The sequence below is a fragment of the Exserohilum turcica genome, assembly GCF_000359705.1.
Source record: "Exserohilum turcica Et28A unplaced genomic scaffold SETTUscaffold_6, whole genome shotgun sequence".
In the NCBI taxonomy this organism is placed as follows: Eukaryota; Fungi; Ascomycota; class Dothideomycetes; order Pleosporales; family Pleosporaceae; genus Exserohilum; species Exserohilum turcicum.
This window is the reverse complement of record NW_007360277.1, coordinates 333,646-343,698: the sequence shown is the minus strand read 5'-3', so window position 1 is coordinate 343,698 and position 10,053 is coordinate 333,646. Positions and strand designations below refer to the sequence as shown.

The following is a 10,053-nucleotide window of genomic DNA, read 5'->3' as shown; positions in this document are numbered from 1 at the left end:
GAATTTATTCGTCGAAGTCCATTTTCCCCACTCCGGACACGGATTCCTGTCGAGACTCCTTCTTCATTGAAGCGCTCGCACAGCCTCCAACGCCCTTGCCATAAGGAGTTGACCTCTACCCTTCGCCTCAGCGGACGACACTCTTTTCTGCCCCGCCCGAGTCGCTGTCTCTCAGCAACTCATTAATACCGCAGAAGCCCGCTCGCCTCCTGCTCGCTCGGATCTGCGATTCCAGCGACAAAACGTCATCCGGCCCCTACCCACCACCAGCGCCATTGCGTAGCCCGCCATCCGCATCCTCACACCGGCCCTCCTCCCTCCGCCCACCGAGTCCATGAGTAATTCCATCTCGAACTCGCAGACCCCGCCCATCGCCGCTTCCTCGTCTACGACCGCGAACAACTCCTCCTCAGGATCGTCCGCCACCGTGGCCGCTGGATCGGCGCAACCCGCTGCCCGGAGCTCGTACGCCAACGCGACCAAACCCGCGATCGTGTCTAGCGCAACCCCGCCCGTGGCAGTGGGAGCACCACAGAACGCGCAGCATGGCAAAAGCTCGTCTGTCTCCCCCGTGAATGGCAACAGCGCCATCAAGCCCGCCATTCCCGCCATGCCCACCATTGTCAGTGGCGGCCCCAACGGCAACGGCAATGCCAACGCCCACGAGCGCAAGTCCTCGGTTCAGATCAAGCAGACGCCGCCTGTCGCCACTGCTGGCGGGCCTCCCTCTGGCATCAAGTTTGGATCGCTTGCCGGCTCGCCAGCGCCTGCCCACGCCTCGCCCGTCGTACAGGGAAACCTGAATCCCCAGGCCCAGAATCCTCGCGTTGCCTCTCCTGCGCACTCGCCATCGCCTATTCCCACGCCCATTTCCGGAGGCCCCAAGCCCGACGGATTGCCCACTCGCCCAAACCTGGTCTTTGGTGGTCAGGGCGGTGAAGGCACAGAGTCCAACGTAAGTTTGCGCACCCCCGCCCCTCTCAGCCTCACATGCTAATACAATTACAGGCCCGTCCTGCCATGCCTCCTCAGCCCAACTCGCACGCACACCCCCAAGCTCAGCATCTACGCCGTGAGTCGTCGCAGTCAGCGCACAGCGATATGAGCAACGCAAACATGGGGCGAGGCTACCCTCCTAGCCGAGGCCGCGGTGGATACCCACAAGGCCACTACAACCCGCAGATGGCCAACCATTCGCCACAGCCATATCGCTCCATGCCTCAGCAGATGGGCCGCGGTATGACCCCCCCATTCCAGCCTCCTGGCCAGATGGCGCAGCGTTCTCCATACACGCAAAACCGCAGCCCCGCCATGACGCCCGCTACTATGCATACACAGCAGCAGTTTGCCAACCCACAGGGAATGCCGTACTACCAGGGACAGCCATATGCTCAGCAGGTTCGTAAATTTCTTACCAAGTTTGTTTTCCATCATTCCTTTGCCGAAATCCGCAGTCCGGCTCATTTTTTTCTGTTGAACCACGGACCCCTACACTTCCGCTTATTTTGCTTTTTTTTGTCGTGCCACGGTTCGGCAAATGGCAAAGAGTCATTCTTGAACGATACTCAACACTTTTCCTCCGCTTTTCTTGCCCCCCATTATTTAACTCTATATCATGAAAAATTTTAACCATCATCTCCATGCAGAACATGTACGGTATGCCCCAACCCGGCCTTGATCCATACAACAACTTTTATCCACAGGGCCAAGGTTATGGATTGCAACAGTCCATCCACTACCCGGGTGTCCCTGCTAGCCCTGGTCGTGGCCATGGCTTCCCTCCACAGATGCAGCCGGCTCCCTATGGCGTCGCTCCCTATGGGCACCAGCCCCAGGCTCAGAGCATGTCCCGCTCTCCCTCTAACATGTCGGAGCGCCCGTCATCTGCCGTTCCACAGCCATCCACCCCTGCGATGACCAACGTCAACCACATCTCACACACGCACACTCCTAGCATGACGTCTGCCAGTCCAGTTCCTACTACAAGCTTTGAGCGTCCCAAGCGGGCAAGCAAGGCCATTATCATCAAGACTGTGGATGGGGAGGTCGTTGACTTCAACAAGCCCAAGGGCTCATCACCCGCGCCATCTGCTGCCGCATCTGCACCACCTGCCGCTCCTAGGTCACCAGCCATTGCTGCCACGCCCACGCCACCTCGTGCACCAAGCGCGTCTGATGCCACAAAGGCTGAAGACACTGCTGCTAAGAAGGCCGACTTTGTCAAGCAATTCCAGGAGAAACTCCGCCTCCAGGAAGAAGCCGAGAAGAAGGCCAAGGAGGCTTCCGAAGACGAGGCCAAGGCTGAGGCCAGCGCTAAGCTTGCTGCCGAGAAAGAGGCAGAGGCAAAGGCTGCTCTTGAGGCCAAGGAGAAGGAGGAGGCTGAAGCTAAGAAGAAGGCCGAGCTGGACGCAGAGGAGAAGAAGCGCAAAGAAGATGAGGAAATGGAGCGTATGATTGCAGAGATGGAAGAAGAAGAGAGAAAGCGTGAAGAGGACGAGAAGCGCTACGCAGAAGAGAAGAAGCGCAAGGCCGAGGCTGAAAAGGCCAACGCTGCTGAGAAGATTAAGCAAGAGGAGGAGCGTCTTCGCAAGCTCGAGCGTGAAGCTGAAGAGGCCGAGGCAGCCCGTGCAGCAGAGACTCCTGAGCAAAAGGCCGAACGCGAGGCCAAGGACAAGGAGCTCTTTGCCAGCCTCAAGAAGAACACCATGTTCGGTCCGGGTGCCTCGCAGCAGGCTGAGGAGCCTGTGGCCCCAGTAGTGGCGCCTGCGCCATCCAAGACACCCACTGGCACCAAGCCCAAGCCAGCTGCCCTCAAGCTTGAGACGAACAAGTCTGTCGAGCCTGCACAGCCCACTGCCGGCATGCAAGCGCTCAAGACGGCACGTTTCCTCGAGGTCCGCAACGAGATTCAGTACCCGCAAGGCATTGCCAGCCCCAACCCGGCTCTGAACAACAGCAACAGGAGCAAGGGTCGCCAGTACGACAAGGACTTTTTGCTGCAGTTCCAGGACGTCTTCAAGGAGAAGCCTTCTGTTGACTGGGATCTGAAATTGAAGGAGACTGTTGGCGATGAGCCTGCTTCAGCCCGCGGTCCTCCATCAGCCCGTCCTGGCTCCATGATTGGCGGCGGCCGACAGCCTTCTCGTTCAGGCCCCGGTGCTGGTGGTAGCATGGGCAATTTTGGACAAGGCGGTCCACTGGGAGGTCGCACACTCCCACCAGGTACGACATCCGAACAGCGTTTCCAGCAAGCCCAAGGTGGACGTGGCTCTATGACGAATCCTCTTGCTCATGTCGTTCTAGGTGGAGGTCGCGGTGGCGCATTCCCCATGGCACCCCCCATGGCACGTACCAGCTCCTACCAGAGCATGCCTCACGGCCCCAACTCTCCCCGTGTTGGCAGCTCTCGTGGTAAGGGAGGCGGTAGCCGTCGCGGCGGTAACAACGCCACTGCTCAGGACGCCAAGACTATGCCTTTGACTGCAGGCCAGGAGGTCAAGGCCCTCCAACGCTCGCAGACTGGATGGGTCCCCACATCGATTACTCAGCCCCAAGCTGCCCAACAGTCTGCTGGACACATGCCTCCGGACATGGTACAGCGTAAGGTCAAGGCTGCGCTGAACAAGATGACACCCGACAAGTTTGACAAGATCTCTGACCAGATTCTTGAGATTGCCGGTCAATCCAAGGACGAGACTGACGGTCGCACCCTCCGTCAAGTCATCCAGCTCACCTTTGAAAAGGCCTGCGACGAGAGCCACTGGTCTTCCATGTATGCCAAGTTCTGCAGCCGCATGTTGCAGACTATGAGCACGGAGATCAAGGACGAGAACGTCCGCGACAAGCACGGCAACCCCGTCGTTGGCGGTGCCCTCTTCCGAAAGTACCTCCTCAACCGCTGTCAGGAAGAGTTTGAGCGTGGTTGGGAAGTCAACCTCCCCGACGCTCCCGAAGACGGCAAGGAGGCCAAGCTGCTTTCGGACGAGTACTATGTCGCCGCTGCCGCCAAGCGTAAGGGTCTCGGTCTGATTCAGTTCATCGGAGAGCTGTACAAGCTAGGCATGTTGACGCTGCGAATCATGCACGAGTGTGTGCTCAAGCTCCTCGACTTTGAGGGTCTTCCTGATGAGGCCGCCATTGAGAGTTTGGTCAAGTTGCTCCGCACTGTCGGTGCCACCATGGAGTCTGCCGAGGCTGGCCCCAAGATGATCAACATGTACTTTGAGCGCATCGAGAAGGTCATGAACATGGAAGGCCTTCCCTCGCGTATGCATTTTATGTTGCTCGATACCGTCGACCTGCGCAAGGCTGGATGGAAGTCCAAGGACACCCTCAAGGGCCCCAAGACCATTGCCGAAATTCATCAAGAGGCTATGGCGGCTCAACAGGCTGCCGAGATGGAGCGAACACGCTCGAACCAGCGCGGTGGTGGTGGCCGTCTCCCAATGGGCCGTGGCGACGCCCGCTCCTTTTCTGGTGCTGGTATGCAGCCGCCTCCAGACACTGGCAGCCGCGTGCAGATGGACGACCTCCGCAAGCTTTCCAAGGGCGCTTCTGGCCGCAACCTCAACAACCCTGGTGCGCTTGGTCCATCCATGCTCGGCAGCCGTAGCGGCAGCGGCCGCCGCGGTCTCGGCCCTGGCATGATGGGCCGTGGTGGTGAGGACTCTGGTGCCTCATCGCGCACCGGCACTCCCCCTGTGCAGAAGGAGAAGGATTCCAATGCCCACGCAAACGCTTTCAGGTACGTCAATGACTGATACAAGTACAACGCATTCACTAACATATGGCAGTGCGCTAGCAGCCCTTAGCAACGAAGATGCCGGCGAGGCCGCCTCTTCATCACACCCGCCAGAAGAGACGCCTGCCGAACCGGAGGCCAAGCCATCCGAGTGATTACCTTTCTTCGTTCAAGCGCGTGACGGTTATACCCATAGACCATACCGCACGCGGTAATCTAATCGCTTGTTTCGTTGCATAGACGGGGGCATCTCAGCGCGCATTGTTCTGCATTTTGTGGGGTTTCTTTACTGCAACTCTCAAGACTGGCGGATTCCAAAAGTTTCCTTGTTGTCGAGTGGCGGGTCTTTGGCAGATGGGTTTGGGTGTTCAAACCATTGCGGACTATTAAAAGCCTCGACTGATTTCATGCGCATGCTTATTACGGCTCTACCAAACACGACGGCGTTACGGATATGAAGGGGAAGCTGACCCATAGCACAGGCCTTTTCATGAGCGCCATGGGTGGTATTCCTGGGCTTTTTTTTTGCTTTTGGCCCGTTTTTCCTCGAGTTCGTCATGTTTTCCAACGTCATGAGGGAGAGGACTGGACCGGTAGAAGGATTTCAGTTTTTTCTCCTACGGGCATCTCTTTCCCATCCCGTACTCTTGATGTACTTTTCTTTCTTTTCTTGTTTATTCTCTTCATCTCCCCATTCGCACTTTTTTTTTGCAACTAAAAGTGGCGGGCTTTTGTGATACGGTCGTGCCGCCGACGATAGCAGGACCTTGCTTAGGCATGCCAACTGCAATCCCAGAACAACGTCTTTTTTGCGTCACGAGAAGCAAGATTTATGCGATGAAAAGAGTTTCAAGTGTGGATGACGGAAAAAATGTCTATGTGTGTATTATTTTCGTTCAGTTAGAATGCACTGATAACTTGATGCTTGCCTGTCACGCTGTGCTCTTGTGTGGAATGTTGCTACTAACCGAGTGTCTTGCCTGGTTTCTCAAATGCAATACTTACATACATGGATACCACATTGTTTCAGATTTCAGACGGGTTCCTGGGGTACCAATCCATCAGTGTCATGTCATTCTTAATCATAGCTGCATTTGGTGCCAAGGGCGTTGCATTCAGAGTCGCATTCACAGTCGCATTCACAGTCGCATTCGCAACCAGTCCGAGCTGCCGGACATACGCATGAGTATTGTAAAAGACGATGGCACGGGAGGAGGAGCAGGATCAATGAAATGCATGAGATGAATACCTACGTACGTAAATATCCTCGACACGGCCGCAAATGAATAGGCTTGGTATTTCCATTCTCTCCTCTTTTACTTTTACTTTTTTTTTCTCTTGATATTTTCCTCCTCCATTCTTTGCTTGCTTGCTCGCACGCACATGTATACTCGCTTGTACCTTTCTTCTCTCTCTCTCTCTCTCTCTCTCTCTCTCGCTTTCACATGCCTGGAGAAGATAAATCGGTATTGTGTGGTGCCGAGGTTGACGCGATTGCGTATGTAGTGATGCTCAGTCTGAATTGCTCATGTTCCAAGCTGAGCATATGCAACGGTCCCGCCATATGGAAATCCAGATGAGTTCTACTACCATAGTTTTTCCCCTGCGCGTCGCTGTGGTAAGTTTGTCTGGAAAGACCAGCTATGTCCCGGGGCTCTCGAACGGCGTTTTCGGACGGTGAAATCGGCGGTTTGGTGTCCATGAAGACAGGTTTCTGGGAACAGAGCGATAAGGAGGCGTGCTGATAAATAATTTGTCCAAGCACGGTAGAGGCAAGAATTCATGCTTCGTGTCCATCTCACTCGCGATGCACTTCCACCTCGTGACTGACCAAGATACAATCTTTCTGCCTTGATATCAATTCTACATCATCCGCCATGTCTCCAATGCGCGGTTGTCTATCCAGATCGGTCGAAACGCTGCTTCGGACGCCTTGGCTTGGATCAGCGAATGTGAGCCGGATTTCCTTGTCTAATACGGCGCGAGACTCGAGCTCGGCCTCAAAAGACGGGTATGAGTCTGAGGGGCTGTTTTGGCTGAAGCTGCGAGGTTTGAGCGATTGGGGCTTGCTGTGTTTGTCGCTGCCGAGATGTAACGTGCGTTTGAAGAGCGGACGGAGCGTAGCGATGTTTCCAGCAATCATACCGAGGGCGGGTTCGGCATAGGACCAGATGAGGAGCTGACCTAGGCCGTCTGGAGACTTGTTTAGTGCGGAGACTCATTTTTGAACAAACAGAACTTACATGCAAAGTGTTCTTCACTTGTTAACTTGGGAATGTATTTTAATCGGACAAATCCCGAGATGGAAGTACTGACAAGGCGTTAGTAGTATAAAGGGCACCAAGGGGGTGCATGTACAAGAAACCCAGGCTCAAGATACCGGCGACAGAGATTTTGGTATTTCGGTTCATCTGAACATTCTAGAGCAGTGCTATTGGCCTGCGGGACGTTAGCGACGGAACCAGACAGGAGACAGCATGTGCTGACATGAGAGCTGTAGCCCAGTCTGTGAAAATATTGACTGAAGCACAAACATAATAAACTATCTCCAAGTGCCATGTAGACTCGCAGCGAGCTCCATCAGCTATAAGACCGTCTTTCCATGCGGCTCTGCAGTTTGTTAGCACTATTTCCGCCGTGTTCCGGCAGTCAATCCATACTGAATCGGGTAACACTGGAAAATGATGTAAAAGGTCGTGCCCAGATTGGTGCTCACAGCCAGTATGAGAATGAGGTTGTTTATGCAAATATACAGTCTCCTTGGCTCAGCGATGCGGTTCAGCATGAATCCAATACTGAGCTTGACAAAGATGACAGTCACACAGTAGGCGATTTCAAAAACGAAGAGACACTGTGGATGGTTAGCGTACTGCCATGCGCATGAGGCCTCAGTCAACTTGCCATGTATGCGATTTCGAGGTCTCCCTCATGTTCAGATATCATGAAGAGTCCGTCTTTTGCACCAATACCATAATACGATCCGGCGGCCCCAAAACCAGTCAGGACAAAGAGAGGTAGCTGGTCTTGTGAGTTCCACGGGCATCAGAGGGTCGCGCTGTACACTTACGCATGCGATTGCCATATTCCAGTCATCGATACCCCAGTTTCTCCTCGTGATGCGGACGTATGCCCGCATGATCATGGAGCTGAAGGCCAGCAGCCCCGTCACAATCACCATTGCGGTGAGGCGTGGCCCCAAATCCTGAGTAACAGTTGGTAATCTCATCGGGCTCAGCATGGGCGCTTCAACTTACCTTGTGGATTGTCATGTTCACGATGGGACTCAGGAGCACGACTGTCTTGCAGCATCAACTCTGAGCGAACCTGAAACCGCATCATGGGGGGTGGCTTTGTATAACTAAAGGGATCGGTCCTTGTCTGCTTGGCACAGCCCAAGAGAAAACGCCCCGAATTACAACAAGGTTTCTGGGCGTTCGTAAGACAGATTGGCTACATGTTAGCGTAATCGCACATGGCATTCCAAGGCCTATTCAGGAGAGTTCAGGTGTGTCTGGTGGAACTGATTTCTACGGATGTTTGTAGTTTAAAATGGTTGATTGCGTTCATATTGCGCGCGGTACTGCGTTTGCTGATCAAATGCTCTTCAGCATTGACTTACAGGCAGAGATGTCAACAATCAAGCTCATCAAGCCGAGCTAACGCGATATAGTAATGATTAGGCCTAAAAAAGCTAGCCTATTACTGTATCAAGTTAGCTCGGCTTGATGAGCTTGATTGTTGACATCTCTGCTTACAGGACCACTGTGAAATGATCAGCATCAGCAATCTGGTACGTACCTGGCCTATGATAAGATGTCCGATGAACCCGATGCACAATCCGATGATATGCCAAGACGATGAAAGTCAGCTTTGCAAGTTAGGCGTTCAAGACAATCTCGGCTGTGGCTGGGTCATTCACAGATAGGGATCCACTTGCACTAACTCGGTCTAGCGTGTTCCGCATACGGTATCGCTCGAGCGAACCGCACCGCTAGCTGTGGATGCCGACCTGCCCATCACGAACAAGCGGGCTGGGCTGTAGAATGCGTAGCTCAGTTTCCATCGGACGAGTGGAGAGCCAGATGGCAGCGGACAATCACAGCCTGGTAGTGGGGTCTGCAAACCCTGAAGCGTCGACTGTCATCGCACATAGCCCTCGCTGGCTGAGACTTTTACGCCTTTCAATCAAGATATACCAGCATCATGGCAGACTTGAGCAGCCTCCCAAGAGATTTTCTCGTCACGTCTATACAATTTACACAGAATGCCCATCACGACGCGTATCCAGCCATTGATCTCAGCCTCCCGGAGCACAGCTTATTCGGCAAAGTTACTACCATCACTGGCGCTTCACGAGGAATCAGAACCCTGGTAAGTTTGGGGGAATGGGCCCACGCGCCGTGGACCGGCGTGGTGGAAGGTTTGCTGACGGCCCGTCTTGAAAGGCAATGGTACCGGCTTTTGTCAAAGCCGGTGTGAAGGGCATTGTACCGTTAGCTACCAACGCGTCCAAGCTCGCGAATACAGAGCAGTCGATTAAAGAAGCCAATTCTAATATCGAAACACTCACCTGCGCCCTCGACATGTCCCACCCTAGCGCGGTGGAGACTGCTTTTAAACAGATCAAACACAAGTTTGGACATGCGGATGTACTCGTGAACGCCGCAGGAGCCATGTCCGGAGACGGGCCGAAGCTCCATGAGACCAGCCCAGAAGCGTGGTAGAGAAACTTTGTAGGTACCCCAGATCCGCGGTGCGCCCGCAGTATCGCCACACCAAGTGGGCCAAACACGTAGATGAGTATACTAACAGCACACCGCATTCGTGTTCAGGAGGTCCACGGAAAAGGAAACTATCTCGTGATTCGCTCCTTTCTGGGCCTGCTGCCCAATGCAGACACGCCCGCTACAATTGTCAATCCGAGCTCATGGCAATCCTTCTTCACGGTCCCGCCCCTGGGCGCTTACTCGATGAGCAAGCTCCTTTTGGATGCGCTGGCCGCGTACGTTGCGGCTGAGTACCCAAACGTAAACGCCGTATCCATGCATCCGGGCCTGGTAGCCACGGATATGCTGCGTGAGCCATTCGGATGCCTCTTCAACATCGACAGCCCAGCCCTCGTTGGCGGAACCACCGTCTGGCTGTGTCAAGCCAAGGCTCGGTTTCTCAGCGGCCGCTTCATCGCTGCAAACTGGGGTGTGCAGAATCTGTTGAGCCGCAGGCACGAGATTGTCGAAAAGGACTTGCTCAAACTGACTTTGCAGGGTGACTTTGGCGTCTAGCTGTTGTGGACGTCACCCCCCGTAGCAGTG

The 10,053-nt window shown here is 54.5% G+C and overlaps 3 protein-coding genes across 3 annotated transcripts; 2 read left to right on the top strand and 1 right to left on the bottom strand.

Moving 5' to 3' along the window:
* Window positions 1-334: 334 nt before the first annotated feature.
* SETTUDRAFT_96602 (uncharacterized protein) lies at window positions 335-4,896 on the top strand (the record flags this gene model as incomplete). The annotated part of the gene is made up of 4 exons (XM_008031416.1): window positions 335-955; window positions 1,009-1,398; window positions 1,647-4,744; window positions 4,794-4,896. 4 exons carry the CDS (start codon window positions 335-337, stop codon window positions 4,894-4,896), a joined length of 4,212 nt encoding a protein of 1,403 aa, XP_008029607.1.
* A 1,643-nt stretch (window positions 4,897-6,539) lies between these two features.
* Window positions 6,540-7,883, bottom strand: SETTUDRAFT_156238 (uncharacterized protein; the record flags this gene model as incomplete). Its single annotated transcript, XM_008031415.1, has 7 exons — window positions 6,540-6,934; window positions 6,985-7,052; window positions 7,100-7,161; window positions 7,216-7,325; window positions 7,415-7,592; window positions 7,643-7,759; window positions 7,809-7,883. The coding sequence occupies 7 exons, from the start codon at window positions 7,881-7,883 to the stop codon at window positions 6,540-6,542; spliced, it is 1,005 nt and encodes a 334-aa protein (XP_008029606.1).
* Window positions 7,884-8,944: 1,061 nt separating this feature from the next.
* On the top strand, window positions 8,945-10,023 carry SETTUDRAFT_22467 (uncharacterized protein; the record flags this gene model as incomplete). Its single annotated transcript, XM_008031147.1, has 3 exons — window positions 8,945-9,112; window positions 9,187-9,390; window positions 9,574-10,023. The coding sequence occupies 3 exons, from the start codon at window positions 8,945-8,947 to the stop codon at window positions 10,021-10,023; spliced, it is 822 nt and encodes a 273-aa protein (XP_008029338.1).
* Between the last annotated feature and the right edge of the window lie 30 nt (window positions 10,024-10,053).